The sequence below is a fragment of the Xyrauchen texanus genome, chromosome 24 (genome assembly GCF_025860055.1).
Source record: "Xyrauchen texanus isolate HMW12.3.18 chromosome 24, RBS_HiC_50CHRs, whole genome shotgun sequence".
In the NCBI taxonomy this organism is placed as follows: Eukaryota; Metazoa; Chordata; class Actinopteri; order Cypriniformes; family Catostomidae; genus Xyrauchen; species Xyrauchen texanus.
In genome coordinates, this window is record NC_068299.1 from 27,995,251 (window position 1) to 28,015,968 (window position 20,718).

A 20,718-nucleotide genomic window follows, 5' to 3' on the forward strand; every position below is an offset into this window, starting at 1 on the left:
TACACATATATGGAAAACTCATATGGAACACTCACTCAAGAACAATACAGACTGTACAACTGCTTCAATCCCTTCCTCATCACAGATTCACATTCACTTGTGAATTTCTGTGAGCAATTTCACCCATATGAGACTGTCCAACAGGCACTTCCTATTTTACTGAAATATTAAGTTGCACACTGGCACAAACACAGGCTTGAGGCTGCCCACCACTGGAAAAATGTCTTCAGTTGTAAGATGTACTTACAATTTATACTTGAGTAACTGTAAAGGTGTGTGTTTGCATCTGATTGATGTATTATTTTAGGTTGTTTGCTCATCTGCAATACATCTAAGACGTTTCCTCTTCTTCAGAAAATGTCTTTGACACGTTTATGATTTAGAATGAATGTAAATCTGCTCTTTTTAAGATGTTTTTCAGATGAAACACTCTTAATGGGTTGTAAGCGTATTTTTAATGCATGAATCGTGTATATTGATGAATGCATATATTTAAATTTAAATCTCAGAAATGGCACTTTTATTTAGACTTTTTAAAACACTTGATGTTATATTAATTTCAGTTTAACTTATTATATTATTGCTACTTTTGATCTTTTAAACGTTTTCTGTGCCATTTCTTTTTCTATTTTATCCCCTTTTCTCCCAAATTGGAATGCCCAATTCCCACTACTCACAAGGTCCTCGTGATGGCGTGGTTACTGACCTCAATCTGGGTGGTGGAGGACAAGTCTCTGTTGCCTCCACTTCTGAGACAGTCAATCCGCGCATCTTTTTAAGTGGCTTTTTGTGCATGATATTCAGTAAAGTTTGTCCACAACATCAAGTACAAACCAAAATCAGAAGAGTTCAAATCTGTTCAGGGAAGGGCGCCATCTTTTGGTGAAAAAGAAAACGCGGCCAGCATATGAGGGAATGGATGAACTCTAACTGAGACCCTTCCTCTTCTTCTTCTTCTTCTTCTTCTTCTTTGGGGTTTTATGGCAGTTGGCATCCGGATTGTTGCATTACTGCCATCTTCTATTCTCCTCTTACCTAGAATCAATTTTTTTAATTTATTAAATAGACACTTCCTCCCTTGTTTTCTGTCAGCACATTCTAGTATACCTTTAATATTGACCTCTGTCTGTCCCATTTCCCATAGCAGTATCAGCTATTCTTGTCTTTCTTGATTGAATTTCTCATATGATGTAAGAATATGTTCCACTGTCTCATATTCCTGGCACTGATTGCACAGACCTGTTGGATGTTTTCCCATGATGTGAAGTGTACCATTAAGGTTGCTATGTCCCATTAGCCTGCTTATTATTACTTGCTCTCTCCTACTCACTTCTTTATTTCTTACAATCCCTACTGTGCTTTGTATTGAGTATAAATCTCTCCCTTTTACTCCATTATCCCACTGTTGTTGCCATGTTTTTATTATTTCCCTCCATAAAATGTTTTTTCCTTCTGATTTTTACAATTTAATATTAAATTCAACATTTTCTTTTTTGACTGCTTTTTTTGCCAATTTGTCTGCTCTCTCATTGCCCTGGATACCTGAATGTGCTGGTACCCACATGAATGTAAAATTTTTCCCATGCCTAGTTAATCTTGAATAGCTAAACAAGATTTCATAGAGCAGATCCTGATGGTTTCTTGTTGTGCCTGATTCAGCACTTACAAGAGCAGATACTGAATCACTGCATACTAAAAATATATTACCCCTGGCTTGTTCAATCCATTCTACAACCATCAAAATGGCAAATAATTAAACAGCATAGACACTAAGATAGTCAGATGCTCTTTTACTAAGCCTTTTGATCCATCTGTTAAAATCTGAATATTGTCCAAGTATTTACAGTTCCTATACCTATAATACTCATCTACAATATCAGAAGTCTTGTTGTTTTGTCTAAACTTCAGTAGTTCCATATCTACGACTGGACACTCCAGTGCCCACTGATTATGGGCCATAGGCTACAACAGTTTCTCCAAATCCTATATCAAATTCTCCCACATATTTTTCTATCCTGTCCTCCAAAGCTTTCTTTATGAATCCTCTTCTTCTCCCAACATGCTTACAACACCTTTTTTGTTGGGTGGTTACTGAGACCCTGAGTGGTTCGTCATTATTTCAGATGACAGGAGAAGCGCATTCATTGGTCACTCGAGTAGCTATTATTGTAATCAGCGACATACTAAAATGCGTTTACGGTGATTTTTCTACTTAACAGTAGATGTAGAATTTATTTATTTATTTTATTTATTTTTTTTTGTTAAATAAAATAATGGATTTGAACGGTTACCACAGTGACGGCGAGGAATGTATGCAGGAACAAGAAGAAGAATTTAAAGCGCTCTGGCTGTCTCGAAACGACATGTAGCATAATTGCTACACCGGGTGCGGACAATGCAGCGGCCGGCGGCAGTCGCACAGAGAGCCTCGAACAGCAAAATCGACTCCGAAGCTTAGGCTCGATTCGCTGAAGAATGCGCTAGGGAACAAGATTAACAGACCAGAGTCAGAAATTAACTGTAGACAAATTGTGACAATGGCCAAGTAGTCATATATTAGTGTGAAATATCTATACTACGGTGTTGGCCATGTTTGTCCTCTCACGATTAACATTTTAGTACTTTTTTTTTTTTTAATTAATTAACAGAGATTCCTGTTAAAAATTAAATATGCTTTAATCTTTCAAATCAGATATTGTTAATGATAGAAGAGGTATAATTGCATTTAGATGTAATTAATACAGTTTAATAGTAGGCTACTCTAAATATATAGTCCATAATATAGTCCAATTTCCCTTTAATGTATTTCATAGACAAACCTAGAAGCCTATATCTTTCCTTATTAGGAGTTAGGCTCATTCTTTTTTCCTTTTTTTTTTTTTTTTTTTTTTTTACAAAAAATGTGTTTAGAATATGCACAGTCACACTGTATGTTATTGGTCACCAGTTTTCCCATGGTTTGGTATGGACATTGATGGAACATTGGTAAAGCTGATCGACTTTGAGCCAAAAGACAGTACAGCCGAGGAAAAACAGGAGGAGGAGAGTCACCACCTATGGCACAACAGGTATCCGAGATGTCCACGTGGAGCTCTTGGATCTCACCCTTTGGGGCAGCCTGCACTTCATCCACTTTCCTATGCACAAGCTACCTGCCTTCTTGCAGGTGGGGCGAGACAAGCACTTCTCAAGTTTGCACACCTCCCTCTGTGCCACTGGAGGTGGCACGTTTGAGTTTGAAGATAACTTCCGTACTGTGTGTCCTGTGCTCAATTGCTAATTTTAATCATTTTCCATATTGCTGCACTCATTTCCCATGTGGTATTTTATTAAAAGCTGACTCTCTAAGGTGGCCAGTCTGCAGCTGCTGAAGCTGGATGAGTTGGACTGTCTGATAAAGGGGGCTCTGTACATTGACTCAGTGGTCTCATGAGGTGCTGAATCTGAATATTTCTACTTTGAAAACCCAACAGACCCAAAGCGTTGTGAGAAGGCATACAACCTGGAGAACACCTATCCTGTGCTGCTGGTTCATCATTGGCTTAGGGGTCAGTATACTGGCTGTATATTTGAGTGGTGGTGGCGTAGTGTGCTAAAGCACTAAACTGTTAAGCAGAAGGTTGTTGGTTCAATCCCAACAGCCACCACCATTGTCTCCTTGAGCAAGGCACTTATCTACAGGTTGCTCCGGGGGGATTGTCCCTGTAATAAGGGCTCTGTAATTCGCTTTGGATAAAAGTGTCTGCCAAATGCATAAATGTAAATATAAATATTCCAAAGACAACTACAAGCACGTTACTGCAACCAGGTTGGTTGTTGGTTAAAAAAAACATGTCGGTAATATTGCATTAATTTCTTATAACGCTAACAAGAAGCTTACTGCAAGTCTAGGCTTATTTCGCCTTTATCCCCCATCCAGCATAGGAGGTGGTGCATTCCTTGGGCTGTGTTGTGTGTTGACCGGATGCTCTACTTTTGAGAAGGCATTGGCAATGGCCACTGAGGGGGGAGAGTGCACGTCTAGTTAAACTTGTCCGGGATATCTATGGTGGCAACTACGAAAGATTTGGCTTGCCAACATGCTGTTGCCTCCAAGTGTAGGCACATACATTGTGTGGTTATTAATACACGCTGACATATTAAATCTCTTGTGTCTCAATTATGCTATAGTATTTGAAGAAAAAAAATGTAATTAATGTTAAATATCTGGTGTTGTTTTTTCTTTTGTAGTTTTGGGAATATGATGTGTAAGGACAAGAGAGACTCTGTCTCTAAAGTGGATCACAAACAACATTGGCTCAATCACACGCATTTGTGCACTTATGAGGTACACATGTACATCCATACCATAAGGTCCCACATTTATTTAACTCTTGCCCTTGTCTGTCAGCCTCTTTATGGTGCTGCCTTGTGGAATCTGGATCAAGCAGCATTGTACAGGGCTATGAGAGACCAGGGGCCAGTCACCTCCTTCAAAGCTCCAATAAAAAAAATTTGATTTCAGGATGGATGCTTACTATTAGGTCTTTCCATCTAGAATATTGAGAGAGTGGTGTTGGGAACTTTCTACGAGTGAACACATTGTCCATGATGTTATTGGCATATGGTTTGGACTACTGGAGAAAAGGACATCTCAGAGCTCTGTTCCTTAAGGTGAGTGTGTTTTTATAATACTCACAAAGTTCACATAATATCTAAACAAAGTGTCCATAACCACTATTTGTTTTGTCATGTTTGTTTCACTGGGTTATTTTGGTGCCATTGGTGCACTTTTGGAATTACCAGACCAATGCTGATCTGCACTAATCAACCTTGGATCATTGCTTTTACCAAAAATCCCAAAATTATTATGCAAACAGTCCAAAGTTTCCTTCAAATGTTGTCAGACCACACGTTATCTCATTAACACCAGGTAATACAGCCACTGTCATGACATCACCTAACAATGGATTAAACCATTGTGATAAACCATATGCAGATATGAGTTTTTGGTATTGCTGCTTCAGTCCATTTAGCTGTATGTATTTTGAATTCAGCAATCAGCAAAATCAATAAAAGAGCTCATATGAGAATAAGCCAGTAAGATCAGACCCATAGCCTGCATCAACAATTTTATTCTCAATTTTTACATTACATCAGTACATCTTGTCATTTGTAATGCTTGAATGTGTCAGCGATCAGCATATACTGTACTACCTTTACTGGTTGGGAATAACATTGATATTGTACTATGCAGACAACAGGTTACAGTAATATGATATGGTTGTGAAAGAATGCAGCAAAGCAGTGATTTAAACTTTTAATAAGTGTTGTCTTTGCCAGTCATCATTACACCAGTATATTGTACATTTCCCTATTTTGGGGTGCAGTCTTTTAGACATTTTCAGTGGTTTAGCTTTAATTGAATTGCAACAGAAATCACTCTCAAAAACATTTATGTTTATCATTTTGTTGTCTTGTTTATATACGTATTACATTACTGATGCAATGTAAATGCAAAGTAAGTAAATGGCTGGTGTAAAAATTAAAGCAGTAACTGATTTTATTATGTTTGTAGAAAACCAGTGTTGTGTTACTTGACAGCATTTTACCAAAAAAGAACTGTTAGGGAGAAAGGACCATGCCAGCCTTTTGACCTAATATTAGGGAGGGGTACAAATTCTTTAAACATTTAAACTAGGGAAACTCTCCCCTAAAGAAGCTGAGAACTTATTTAACCATTTGCTCTTTGGAATCATTTTGGCATCCCTGTTGCTCTAACATTCCATAAAGCAATGCACACTGCACACACTTACCTATTTTCTAGTTCATTATCATAAAAATGAGTTTGTTTTTAACCAGCAAATATTAAGTACCTTTGTGAAAGTCCTGCTAGGGAAGCATGTTGTTAGTTTAAAACATGTAGTGTGTAAAAAAAGATCCATTAAAATCCATTGTACCTTTTAAATTCCTGATGATTGTCAATTTTCTTTTGTAATAAAATATTGAAATGCACAATATAATGACTCTTTAGGCTTCTCATGCTAACTTTAATACAAAATAAATATTTATTCAATATTTTCCAATTGATGATCTTATAGTATCATGTGTTCAATGTATGCATTTTATTTTTATACCTATTATTAAAATGTTAATTTTTGCTTAAAGTTGAGTTGCTCAAAGGAAATGCCTGAAAGTAATGTTATAGATGTAAAACGTGAGCATTTGAGAAACCTCAGAAGAACGTTCCGTTATCCCAGGTAGGAAAATCTTTCCTGAACTGTGAAAGGGCTGTGTGTCTTTCCAAAAATAAATCCGGCCCCTTTTCTTTCGTGTGAAGTCGTCCACGAGTCAGCTCCACCTCTCCCTCCTGCTGTCCCTGACCCCCCGTGCCCCGTCTTTCCCGTCCGTCCAGCTGGCAATTTCAGAGTTATTACTGCTCTTAGGTGTCTTTCTTAGCTTCGGAGAAGTACTTTGTCCTGCAGCAGGTACCCCAAAATTTGTGGATAATCTCAGTTCTGGGTATACCGAAAACAAACGGCATTAAATAGAGTATAGAGACTATCAGTGGGGGAATCGACTAACGTAAAAAAAGGTAAGAAAAAATGATATTCGCTTGTCTATTTATTTTTTTCGTTAGTGAATACATTAATAAAATAACCACTCTGTTGGGCAAAAGAGTCATAAATGCCACTGACTAACGTACACTAGATGAAGCAGTTGAATTGGACGGCATATCCTTTTTATATTCATCTGTGTTTTGCAGTGAAGGTAATAAGGACCGCCCGTCAAAAATGCATTTTCAGTTACATATTTAAATAATTCGACGTGGTGTTTTGTCGAAAGTTTCTTTTTTCGTCCCCCACTTGTGTTTGGACAGCAGTAGTTTTGTTGAGGCTGAACTAGGCTTGGAGTCTCTTGCTGATTTTAAATGCAAAATCATTGGTTGCTTTTCTTGCTTACACTTTTATTGACTTGATGTAAAATAGTAAAAATGTCCTTGACCCCTTTAGGCACGAAACCTTATGAGATCCATATTATGTTATGCGCCTCGCCATCACACGAATATATTTGTTTGTATAGGCACAATCATGATTTCATAGCATGATATGCATGATTGTATGATTTTCAATGATTAAATCCATAGTCATTAGTTCGATTGAAGTGGAAATACCATTTTGAGATTTCAAAGGCTCCTAAATCGCACCCAATCACCCCTACTGAAAATCTGTTTTCAATTGCGTGCTGGTCTCTTGTACCTACCTTGTATAATTAGATCCATCAGGAGGAAAACGTATTTTTCTCATAAATGTAAAAATATTTTAAGCATTCTTATGAGTTTTACACATACACTAGTCTGTGGTTTTATGTATTGGGACAAGCAACGTTTCTTAGTGTTGGTGGCTTTCCAAAGAGTTGTGGGGATTTTAATTCAGCTTTTATTTCGTTTTCATTTTGGAGATTACAGCTAACGACAGTAGGTGGCGACAAATGCATATCTTTTAAAACAACGAGCTTATGTTTCCATCCAAGTCAATATTATGTTCCTGCAATACTGTGGGCTGTATTTTCAGGACATCATTTCTAGGACCCAAGCTTTGGAGGACCGAAAAAAGAGCAACCAAGGCAGTATTTCCACCAAATACTAACTACATATCGTTTTAAAGTTTTATTACACCCAAATACGACTTTCTTTCTTGCAATTCAACTTGGTTGCTAAGAGCTGCATGTTGAGCAATTTGTGTGACTAATTAGCATAATTAACTCAAGTAAAATAAAGAAGGAATAAAATGCTTTGGCCTTTTCAGTCACTAGATCTCAACCACAAATCAAGACAAAAAGATGACTCTGGGAGCAGATTCAAGATTGTGTATATTTTATAAAATAATACAACACACACATACAAAAACCCATTTGTTCATCAGCTGAACATGGAAAGAAATTCTGTCTTCACCGACTCCTGAGAGACAGAAAGACGGAGTTTGAGAGAGAAGTGAATGAAAAAAGGAACATTTACTTGAATTTCATATTTAAAATAACTTAGTGACCTCAGAGCACACGTATACACACTCACTCACTCACTCAATCACTATACTATATGTATATAATTAATAAATATCAATCTTCATGCCAATGTTCATATTACTGTTATTGTGTACTGTTCAAAGATTTGGAAAAAAAATATTTTGATGCTTTGGGAACACGGTTTCTTGAAACTTTCATGTCAATAAACCCCCTCTGAATTGAGAAAAAAAAATTATAGAGAGAGATGCAATAAATCCGAAGAGTAACATGTTATTGACATGACTTTTCCTGACCCTTAAATATTGAAAGCCCAGATTGTAAAGTATGTAGCAGCATTACCTACCAATCGAATGTTCTCCCTTCTTTCCTCTTGTTTGTCTATCCCTCTATTAAAAGCCTCCACTTCACTGAAATAGTAAATGGAGAACATTATCACTGCTGGATTAACAGAAATACTGTTAACACTTTAAAAAAGGATACATTGGACATTGTGTAATAAAATGACATTTTCTACTCTTACCTGTGATGATAATCAGGACCAGAGAAGAAGGCCTGCTGCAAAGACAAATTCTGAAGCACTGCCATGCTGGCCTATCAAAAGAAAATGGTTACTTTAAATATACACAGGTCTGTACACAAGCAGCATACAGTATAGTATACAGTAGGTTTGAAAGTGCAGGAGCAGGAACATGCACAAATATATTATATTGGAAATTGTTGGAGCTGGGATGGTGGTGGTTATGGCAGGGTGCTTACCCTTGCAAAAAGACCTATGCTTCATGAAGTCCGGTTTACGTAGCAGCATTGACTGACAGTGGATGCAGTGGTAATGCCACTGTGGTCGACAATCTAATCCGCATCTGTGAATGGTATACCCTAAACTTAAGAACATTGAACTGTAGTATTATTATGATGATCATCAGTGTAATTTATGAATACCCAAAATCTGAATAAAGAATCTGGTTACCAAAAACAAAACATAAAGGCAGTTGATTAGATTTATTGCTCAAATGGAATTGATCATAACATTCAGGCTGCTTTTCATGCATAGACATATTATAACTCCATTTGCATTTCCCGAGAAAATGTTTGCAAACTTTACCTTCATGGAGAACTGCACGGTTGAAATGGCTCTCTAAATGGGTTTGGACTTTGCTCAACTTTGTTGGGTGCATCCTTGCAGCATGTGGTGCATTTCTTCAGTTTGGGCAAGGATCTCCCTTCTTGGATTGTTATGTGCTTCTTGAAAAAGAGAGAGCCCAATTGGTCAAATGAAACATTTTAAGTTAATTTTATAAACATAAACAGACATAAATTGGGCCTAAGCCTAGTACTTGACCAAAAGATTTTTCTTTCGTATTTTATGCCATGCCAAATTCTATGTCTATATTCATAGCGGGAGCCAGGTTTAGTTATTTAAAAATAGAGTTAAATAAGGTGTTTAAGATAAAAAAAAAAATCCTAAAAACCTTAACACAAAATTTGGATTTGGCAGTCAGCACAGTTTAAATATTAAGATTATTTTAACTTAATTAAAATAGTAAAACAGTGAGTATTAAACAAACTTTAAAAATGAAGACAGTAGCATTTACTGTAGCTGACAGACACATCATATCGACATGCTTTTATCATATTTTTAAGTTTAATGTGCTGGCTAGAATTTATTATCATAGTCATTAAGTCCACACATAGTTGGAGCTTGCCAGTCGCACTACAGTTTCATTAACGGATATGCTAACAGTTCGTTTTACAGCTTTATTAGCTAATATACAATGGTTTCTATAATAGTGCATTTAAGACTATAGTTAGCAACTCTCGGTCACTTCGGCTACGTTAACTTTGCTGTCCAATTCAATGCATCACAGTTGTTTTTAATGTTAAACAAATACAAATATATTCACATTTGGTACTAACACTCTGATTGTTGTCCATCTTCTATGTTGCCAGAGAAAATGCAGTCACTGGTCCTCTAATTCAGTAGGTGGTGTTGTCACTAAAAACCTAGGGTCCTAGAAATGCGATCCTAGGACTGCGGTCCTAAAAATGCAGCCTTCAGTGTTGCAGGAACATACTACTCATCCAAGTTGCACATTTAATTTCTGCTATATATATATGACAAAACAATGTGCCTACAAAGCTGTTAAAAAAGCAAACAAAGTCATAGCTTCCTGTTAAATTGTAGCCACTGTGACTCTTTTATTAACAAAATACTCGGATTAAACTCACAGACAAAACACTAAAGAACTTGTCTCATGCCTGGGAGCGACAGCGTGTCACACAGTTTTGGGAGCACAACACACAGTTCTTCCATTCTTATGACTTTACCATGCAGATCTATTTGATATTTTCAAAAGTGTCAATAAACTTGCTCTTCGGCACAGTTCATGTTTATATTCGACTTATTTGCTCTGCAAACTCTTTTCAGGCTTCGGATTTTCAGGACATTGTTATTACAGTATGACCAGACAAAGTCTTTCTAGCAATTCAGTCCACTGTTGGTCATCATTGGAATGCTCTCAGTGCAGCTCCAATCTACTTGAATAAAGAAAGACCAAAATCTAAAAATATTTAGGTAAAGATTATGGTCAAAGAACGTTTCAAATCAGCAATAACATTTTAAAACACTGCAATCATAATTTGTGACCGCCCCCCTCCCCTCCCTATATCTAGCAAGAACCGGACACAGAGCATGGAGAATTTGAGGGTGATTTTGGTTCCCTGAGATGAAGGAAATGAGACATTGAAAAGCTGGCCGCACTACTACTACAGTGATTTGAGGAACGTGTAATACCCTCTGTCAGAAAATCTGAAGTAATGATGCTTCATTGCCAATCAGAAAATTGGCATTATTTTACAAGGGTTTCACATAGGTCATCAAAGAAAGTACTTTCCCATAGCAATGTCTCGTTCCCTTCATTTTAGAGAACCACTGCGAGTTAGAATGCGAGCTGGGAACGAGATAGTGACTTGACACAGGTCATTTCAATTTCTGTTTGTACTCTTGTTAACCCTGTGCCACAATACAGAGATTTTAGGTTCCTCGGTATTGCTTAATAGCCCTCTCACATTTCCCGCTGTGGCGAGCTGGAAATGAGGTTCTGCTTAGTTCTCGAGTGCGACTACGTGGTACGATTCTCGAGGCTGCAACCTCGTTTCAATGTTGTCATGTCCTCCACCGTAATGGTACAGTATGCACCAATTCTCCACTCAGAAATATTAAATATCCTCACAAATCTCAACTAAGTCCCTATGATAGCACCTGATGAATGAATGCATTCATTCCATTCACTGGTGTTTGAAAATTTTCAAGCTGGGAAAAACATTTCCATTTAAGCTTTTTCAATGAGCTCTGGGCCTCATGGTCTCTGCAACAACGATCACTGCGCTGGGACTACTGCGGAGGAGACCACTTCAGAGCTGGCTTAGATTGAAGGTACTGTTCCCCATCATTCATGGCGACATGGCCGCTTACATCTTGCGGTGACACGCCGCTGTCAAGCAGTGTTAACCATTTGGAAAACGCTCACATTCTATCAAATGGAGGGGGAGTTTGATCATGTCCATTGATGAACCTGGGGCACCAGCTTCTCCTCTGGTGCGAGAAACATCTATCGATAAATGCAACACACATTCCTGGTCACCTGAACAATGGTGCAGATTTGCTCTCACGACAGGGTATTTTAAAGGGAGAATGAAGACTTCGTCCTCAGACAGTTCTAATGATATGAAATCGATTTGGGGAAGCCGAAATAGATCTATTTGCATCACTGGAAACACCACACTGCCTGTTGTACTCCCTGGCTCATGCCCCACTGCCTGGACGCTCTAGTATGGCCAGCAAATATGGATTCCCTCTTGTCCACTTACTTCACCAAGTATGCGACTGATGCGCACTCTCACAACAGGTGCTCGACACCATATTGCAAGCCAGAGCCCTTTCAGCAAGATGTTTATACACATTGAAATGGCAAGTGTTCGCTGATTGGTGTTCCTCTCGGGACGAGGACCCTGTACAATGCACCATACAGCCTATACTTAACTTTCTACAAGAACGTTTAAATACAGGTCTCACCCCATCCATGCTCAAAATGTATGAAAAGCCTTAATAAAGGGCTTATAAAAGCCTTTTAGATATGTGCTGAGAGGACAATAACCATTGGATCATTGTAGTGTTAGTGTAGACTCACACTCTTATCCCTCTCTTTCTGTTTTTCTCCTCTTTAGAACCACAAATGGAGCTGTCTCATTGGTTGCAACACATTGTAGTCCTCTTACTTAATGTTTGGATTCCATCATGCTTTGCCCAAACCACACCCCCAGTGCGTTCAAGCCCCACAACGACATCTCAGACACCAGAGAGTCTGAAGTTCCGTCTGTCTGGTTTCCCCAGGAAACACAATGAGGGTCGAATTGAGGTGTTCTTTGAAGGCGAGTGGGGAACCATCTGTGATGATGACTTCTCACTGGCCAATGCCCACATCCTCTGTCACCACCTTGGCTTTGTATCCGCAACAGGCTGGACACACAGCGCCAAGTATGGGAAGGGCACAGGTAACGTGCATGTCAGCCCACATTCACACTTACTCCGACCAGACATGATGCAAGTTTTAAATGTCAACTGTAAACACCGTCTTCTTTTTTTACAACTTTATCAGTAAAACTTTACCGTAAGGTTCTATATGTTAAAATAATGCATTAGATATCAATGAGCTTTTTTCCATCTTGAGTAATGCTATGAATATACTGTAGTCATTGCTAGTTCATGTTAGTTCATAACAGCCTGAACAATGTTAACAAAAAACATTCAATGTTAAAAATGTATCAGAATATGTAGATAATATTATAATTTAGCAAGATTAATAAATGCTGTAAATGCACTGTTCATTGCTAGTTCATGTTAACTAACTAATATTAATGTATAAATCTGTGATAACACTTTAATTTGTGAACATTAGTTAAAAACATTTGTAAACATAAACTAACAATGAACAATACTTTTGATGCCTTTATTAGTTCATGTTAATTTCAACATATACTAAGTCAGTTTTAAAATCAAAAGTTTTATATGTTAACATTAATGAATGCAGTGTGAACTAGCATGAACTAACAATGAACAACTGTGCTTTTATTTACTAACATTAACAAAGATTAGTAAATGTTGAAAAAAAATATACTGTATGTTCATTGTTTGTTCATGATACCCAATGCATTTACTAACGATAATGAATGGAACCTTATTGTATTTTTACCAAAACTTCACGTTAAAATTGTATCGATATATAGATATTAGCATTAATCAGCCAATAGTAATAAATGCATTAGAAGTATTGTTCATTGTTAGTTTGTTAACCAATGCATTAACTTATGTTAACATATACAACATTTAATGTTAAAATGTATCAGCATATGTAGAATTAACATTAACCATTATTAATATATGCTGTAAAAGCATTTCATTGTTAGTTCATGCTAACTAATGCGACTTCTAATGTGAACATATTAATTCATATTCAAACATTTTCATATAAAGTGTTCAGAAGAGGATGCTAAGAAACAAAATATTCTACAAATTATGTTTTTATGTTTATTTTATTTACTGAAACCCCAAATGCACCATGTGTGTTTGTTTCAGGTAAGATTTGGCTTGACAATGTGCAGTGCAGTGGCAGTGAAAGAAGTATTTCAATGTGTAAATCTCGTGGCTGGGGCAACAGTGACTGCACTCATGATGAGGATGCTGGAGTGATCTGTAAAGATGAGAGACTGCCTGGATATATGGACTCCAATGTTATAGAGGTAAAGCATAAAACAACCCAACACAGACACATAGAGTTGTAGATGAGAAAAACAGTTGCATTAACAATTAAACACTGGGGCAGTGGTGGATCAGCAGTTGAGGCTCTGGGTTACTGACCAGAGGGTCGGTACTCTTGGGCCACTGTTGGACCCTTGAGCAATGCCATTGACCCTATCTGCTCCAGGGGCGTCGTACCGTGGCTTACCCTGTGCTCTGACCCCAGCTTGGCTGGGATATGCGGAAAAGAAAAAGGATTTCACAGTATATGTTCTATATATGTGTGACCAAAATAAATAAACAAACAGTTATGAAATAAGTTATTACCATCTTATTACCAAGATTCAGCAAATTATGAAATCAGGTGTTAAAGGGATAGCTCAGCAAAAAATGAAATTTCTGCCACAATTCACTAAAATTGTACTGAAAAAAGATGCAATGAAAATAAGTGAATGATGACTGAGGCTTTTTGTGTTAATTGGAAGAAAGATTATCATTCAGGTTTGGCACAAGTGAATGATGACAGAATGTAAATTTTTGGGTATACTATCCCTTTAAGTACACTTCTAGTAACCTAACATGCAGAAACACTTAATGGATGAGCTCAGCAACTGTAACATGTTTTTTAATCACCTAGACTTTTTTACTGTCTAAAGGAGTCAACTACACCCCATCTCACATGGTTCTTTGCACTCTGTTATTTGACTGTCCATGTGGTTTCCATTCTTTGCATCATATTTCTGTCTAAGGTGCAAGTGGATGAGAATAAAGTGGAGGAGGTCCGTTTGCATCCTGTTGTCACCATGGCAACTAAACGGATGCCAATCACAGAGGGGGTGGTGGAAGTCAAGTATAAGGACGGGTGGGCTCAGATCTGCGATAATGAATGGACACCCAAAAACTCACATGTTGTTTGTGGCATGATGGGATTCCCCCACGAAAGGAAGGTCAATAAGAACTTCTACAAGTGAGTGCTCATGACATCAGAGGATCTCTGACAGTACTGTGCATTATACTGAGAAATGTTTTCAGGTCAGCATGAAACTGTGTCTGTAACCCATTTTGTTTCCAAAATCTGGTGCATTTCAGACTGAAACTGTATATTTAAAGAGAAAAGAAATGTAGGGCACAAACAGATTTTTCCAATGAAGAATTGATTTGATCGTGAAAAGTGGGCAATCCATACCAGAATTAAGCCATTATTAGATCAAGAATGTGATCTGCAAACGTAAATAGGGACAGTTTTGATTTCATGTTGACTTTAACTTGACCAGGTAAAGCCAGAAGTCTATTCCTGCACAGTATACTTGAAAACAGTTTTAAACTTTTTAATCTTGTTCTGTTTAGACTAACTGTCTTGTGTGTGTTTGTGTTTGCAAGTGTGGAGTCTCACTGTGGTGTGTGCTTTATTGCCAATGTGAGAGGAAATTCTCTATACTTTCTCAGCCATCTGTGAAATGTGGTTTAGCTCTGCTCAACAAACACACAGTTTAAACCACAAACATACAAATGCACGAGCGAACTATTGCACAGATGTAGGACGCTCATGCATACAAAAAGGTAGATTGTGGAGGTCTCGTGTTCCTCTTGCAGGAATGACCTACTCACTAAGAAGATAAGGGGATGTCTGTGTGCCTCTATTGGACTTCTGTCTGCATTTATTTCCCATGTGTAGTTTTATAGAATACTTTAAGGTTCCATTTCTCAACCATTCTCTCTAATTAGGCATATATGCACCATTACCTACCCCACATACTTGAATGAATGGCGCACTATGACTAATGATGTTTCCATAACCCCGCATCACTTATTTGAATAGATTTTATAGTTTTAATGGCAGCCATTTTTATTCCAGCATAGTAAAAGAACAGTCTGATTTATATTTTATTATCCATCAAAAAAGCAAAGCAGTTCACTTTCTGGCAGGCCATGATTTTGAAGTCTAAATAATACCAAAATAGAATGAAACTTGGATTGCATAATATATGCAAGTAAAATATTGCATGTTAGAGTAAATGTGTCCAAATATTAGCTGTTTAACTTAACCTCATATCTTATCATCATTACTCTTATTTCCTTGCACTCTCCTGGATAAACAATGCTCATGTTCTGTTAAATAACTGAGGTTAAAGGAATTAAAATGGGTTCAATACAAGTTCATCTTAATCGACAGCATTTGTGGTATAATATTGATTACCACAAAAATTTACTTTGACTTGTCCCTCTTTTTCTTAAAAAAAAAAAAAAAAAAAAAAAGGAAAATGAAGTTTACATTAAGGCACTTAAAAAGAAAGTGAATGGGTTCAATCCGTAAAAAAAAGTATAGCCCCAAGACACAAACATGAGGTGTTAACATGATTGTAGTTTGATCATGTTAACCTTTTCTGTGTGAAGTTACACTCAGTCTTCTGCTGTTGTAGCCCATCTGCCTTAAGGCTCGACATATTTTGCATTCTGAAATGCTATTCTGCTCACTACAATTGTACAGCGTGGTTATCAATGTTAACTTAAAATTTCTTCCAGCTCGAACCAGTCTGGCCATTCTCTGTTGACCTCTCTCATCAACGAGGCGTTTTTGTCCACAGAACTGCCGCTCACTCTGTGTTTTTAGTTTTTGGCACCATTCGGAGTAAACTCTAGAGACTGTTGTGTGTGAAAATCCCAGGAGATCATCAGTTACAGAAATACTCAAACCAGCCCATTTGGCACCAACAATCATGCCACAGTCGAAATAACTGAGATCACATTTTCCCCCATTCTGATGGTTGATGTGAACATTAACTGAAGCTCCTGACCCGTATCTGCATGATTTTATGCACTGCTGCCACATGATTGGCTGATTAGATAATCTCATGAATAAGTAGGTGTACAGGTGTTCATAACAAGGTGCGGAGTGTGGAGCGGTAGTGTAGGTTCGCGCTGCGCTACGAACCTGGCGACCCGAGTTCGATTCCCACTCATGGCCAACACCAGTCTGTAAAACATCGCCACTGGGGAGATAAAGGCGATTGGGCGTGGTCCCACCCCCTCGTGTACCGTTCCGGCCTTCATAGGTGCTCGCGAACAGCACTTGCCCCTACAGTCTGTTAAGGCTAAATGGGGGATCTTTGTCTTTGTTATCTTTATAACAAGGTGCTCAGTGAGTGTACAGTATATCTAATTTTAAAAACTTTGTTGCCATGACGATGTAGTCCTGTGTGAAGCGTTTCCACTGAGGAAGGGACGGAAACAGCAACAGGTTTCAGGTAAGGTTGCTTTTTAATTCTCAAATAATTTACACACAGAGAGATACAACACAGTAGCTTCTTGGCCTTCGTGTCGGGCTCTGCCCTTGGGCTCGGTTGCTGCTGCTTTTTATGCCGCTCTCCTCAAGCTACTGCAATTAAAGACAGGTGTTAGACATAATTTAGCTCAGGTGTGAGTGACCTTACCGCTTTTCTCTCCCGTACAGGCGCTTGACCACGCCCCCGCTGCCACATACCCCCACCGCCCGACTCAGGCCGGGGCATCATCCGGCCTGCCTACCACCCCCCCCCCCCATTTCTGGAGAGGAAGTCAGCGGCAGCCATCTGCACCCCCGGTCTGTGGACCACCTTGAACTTAAAAGGCTGGAGGGCAAGATACCAACGGGTGATCCGGCGTTAGTATCTTTCATGCGGTGGAGCCACTGCAGTGGGGCATGATCCGAGCAGAGGGTGAAGGCCCGCCCCAGCAGGTAGTATCGGAGGGTGAGGACCGCCCACTTGATTGCCAGACACTCCTTCTCTACGGTGCTGTACTTAGTCTCCCTCAAGGAGAGCTTCCGGCTAATGTACAGCACCGGGCGCTCCTCTCCCTCCACCACCTGCGAGAGTACGGCCCCCAGCCCTCTGTCTGAAGCGTCCGTCTGCAAAACAAAAAGTCAGGTGCATTCAAAAGCGTCCCCCCACAAAGTGCAGCTTTAATCTGTGTAAACGCCTGTTGGCACTGCTCCGACCATTGGACCGGATCTGGAGCCCCCTTTTTAGTGAGGTCAGTCAGCGGGCTGGTGACATCCGAATAATTAGGCACGTATCTTCTGTAATAGCCAGCCAGCCCCAGGAACTGCCTCACCCCCTTTTTGGTCTTGGGTCTAGGGCAAGTCGCAATCGCCGCGGTCTTGTCAATTTGGGGACGCACCTGGCCATGACCTAAGTGGAACCCCAGATACCGTACCTCCACACGCCCAACCGCACACTTTTTCGGGTTTGCCGTGAGCCCCGCCCGCCGCAGCGATCTCAGGACGGCCCTCAGATGTTGCATGTGCCGCTGCCAATCATTGCTATAAATGATGATATCGTCTAGATAGGCAGCGGCGTAAGCAGTATGCGGTCTGAGGATCCTATCCATGAGACGCTGAAACGTGGCTGGTGCCCCGAACAAACCGAAAGGAAGCGTCACGACTTGGTGTAATCCGAATTAGTGTAATGCGTGGTGAAGGCCGTTTTTTCACGGGATATTGGTGTCAAGGGGATCTGCCAATAACCCTTCGTTAGATCCACGGTCGAATAAAATCGAGCCGTACCTAACCGATCGAGCAGTTCATCAACACGGGGCATTAGGTACGCGTCAAATTTAGACACCGTGTTGACTTTTCTTTAATCCACACAGAAACGTACAGACCCATCGCTCTTGGGAACAAGGACGACCGGGCTGGACCAATCGCTTTGGGATTCTTCTATTACTCCCATGTAAACCCTAAAACCAGAAAATTATCTAAAAAACAATGATTTAAACAACTTTCAGCTCAAACAATTAACAGAAAAATGAATGTAAGGGCTTTTACCTGTATATAATTATAAGTTTCATATTTCTGCCTTTAAACTATCCAAAACTTCGTCCCATTCACTTCCATTTTAAGAGCCTCACTGTAACCTTGATTTATGCTCTTTCAAAGAAAAGGATGAAAGAGTTGAAATTATCATTGTTATTACCGTTATGCCAGTAACACAAATGCTGTCAATTGAGCTTAACTTGTATTAAACCCGGAATGTTCCTTTCATATAGTATGGTGTTATTATACAGTTTCTCCTATCTCAAGCATGTCTGAACAGTCCTGAAGTGGACACAGAGAAAGAGAGATAGAAAGGCTGAGTGTATGTGTGTGTTTGTGTATTTGCGCTTGACCCTATTTTACTGTTTTCAACAGGCATCTCAGAAAGAGATCTGCTGAGTCTAAAGTTAAAGTAACAGCGGCCAGGTACCATCTGAGGGAAAGAAACCAGTAGTGTTCCTTCCCTAGAGCTTAAACACTAGTGTGCCTTTAGTAGTGCAGCTTTATTAGTGATAGTCATCCTCTAACTAACTCATTGAAGCTTCAAGCTTCTTGATAGTCAGTTATACTATTTATAATTGAACTGTGAACTTGATATGCATTGTTTGGGAATTTCTTGAGTGTGAGTATCTGAGAAAGAGATTCTGAGGGACCCAATGTAGAACTTCTTGCCATCTGTTAGATTTACTCACATAGATTTGCAATAAGGCTGTGCTTGTGTAAAAGCTTTCTAAGGGGAAAATGTTCTTGAGACAAACACCCTCATACTAACTCAAACTCTTCCCTCTGCTAACTCAGTATACACTCTGCATGTTGACCTTGTGCAATCTCTTCAGATGTGGATGTGTGCCTCTTATGTGCTTGTTTCTAAGTATGTAACGGGCATGGGAATGTTATATCATCTAAAACATTTATTGTAATTGATGTTGTATTTTGTAATTCTCATTTCTCCTCAAAGTTTCTGTTACCGAGTCTGACACTTACAGTAATTATTAGGCACTCTACTAAATAATTACTCTGTCAGTGCCTTGTAGCATCATCATTTCATTTATGACTTAAATTTCATTGTCCCCTTTCCCATGCAGCTGCTATTAATAATTGTGCTCATGCATGTTGATGCTACAGTGGAAATATGAATGTACTGTATCTGAAGGCTTAATTGATGTTTGCATTACAGGCAGGAGCCCAAAGCTAAGGTTAACCCTAAAACTAGCTCTAAGCCTAAACCAGGCAAATCAGCTGCAGCTAAAAGGTAACCTTGGTTAAAAAAGATAAAAAACAATAAAAAGAATCACAGTTATGTCCTTCCAGTCTCAGACATGCTTTTAAACTTCAGTTTGTACTCAAATATTTAATGTGCATATTTGTTTGAATATCTTACAGTGTGTATGTTTATGAAACTTGTCAGACCAAGTGCCACCTTTGATCAAATCGGTACCACCATCCAGTACCACCAGTTCACAAGAATGTCCCATCTAATTATTTCAGCATTATGCAAATTGACATCACTTTGAGGGACATAATGCCATATTTTGATACAAAAAATAAATAAATCTGTAATTAACAGATTAAACTTAGTCTGTTTAAATGCACAGTTGTAATCGAGCTAGAGCAGTCTTCATGTGTCTGTCAAAATATGCACGAATGCATAATCGAATATCTGAAGGAAGTCAGCTGAGGAAGTGTTACATTTATGTCACGTGTCACGTCTGTCTTTTTGAGCTTGTGCAAAATTCAGAGGCCACATATATATATATATATATATATATATATATATATATATATATATATATATATATCGTTTGGTTACGTATGTAACCTCCGTTCCCCGAGGAGGGAGCGACACGTTGTGTCGGAGAAGCGACACTAGGGGTCTCTCTTGAGCGCCAATATTCACCTCTGATCTATTGAAAAGGGCCAATGGGAGTTGGCCGTCAGTATTTGCATACCCCGCCCCCAGACATACGGGTATTTAAGCGGGGCAAATATGGGAGTTCATTCAGGATTTTTCTGAGGAGCCGGAAATGGTCCGGCCACAGCAGTGGCTCAGTTCAGCGACATGGCGGAGGAAAGACACAACGTGTCGTTCCCTCCCTCGGGGAACGGAGGTTACATACGTAACCAAACT

At 39.0% G+C, this 20,718-nt stretch overlaps 1 protein-coding gene and 1 pseudogene across 4 annotated transcripts in view; both read left to right on the forward strand.

Moving 5' to 3' along the window:
- The first annotated feature begins 2,969 nt into the window (after positions 1-2,969).
- LOC127618082 (pantothenate kinase 2, mitochondrial-like) lies at positions 2,970-5,990 on the forward strand (annotated as a pseudogene).
- A 374-nt stretch (positions 5,991-6,364) lies between these two features.
- The window catches only part of LOC127617536 (lysyl oxidase homolog 3B-like), a 34,865-nt gene continuing 20,511 nt past the window's right edge, over positions 6,365-20,718 (forward strand). For 3 of the 4 annotated variants that reach the window (XM_052089500.1, XM_052089496.1, XM_052089497.1), the window contains exons 1-6: positions 6,365-6,574; positions 12,229-12,555; positions 13,637-13,800; positions 14,548-14,765; positions 18,966-19,016; positions 19,768-19,842. In XM_052089500.1, the coding sequence (XP_051945460.1) occupies positions 12,237-12,555; positions 13,637-13,800; positions 14,548-14,765; positions 18,966-19,016; positions 19,768-19,842 (827 nt within the window). In that variant the 5' untranslated portion in view covers positions 6,365-6,574; positions 12,229-12,236. The remainder of the gene's footprint in view (positions 6,575-12,228; positions 12,556-13,636; positions 13,801-14,547; positions 14,766-18,965; positions 19,017-19,767; positions 19,843-20,718) is intronic. The other variant, XM_052089498.1, reaches the window with a different exon arrangement.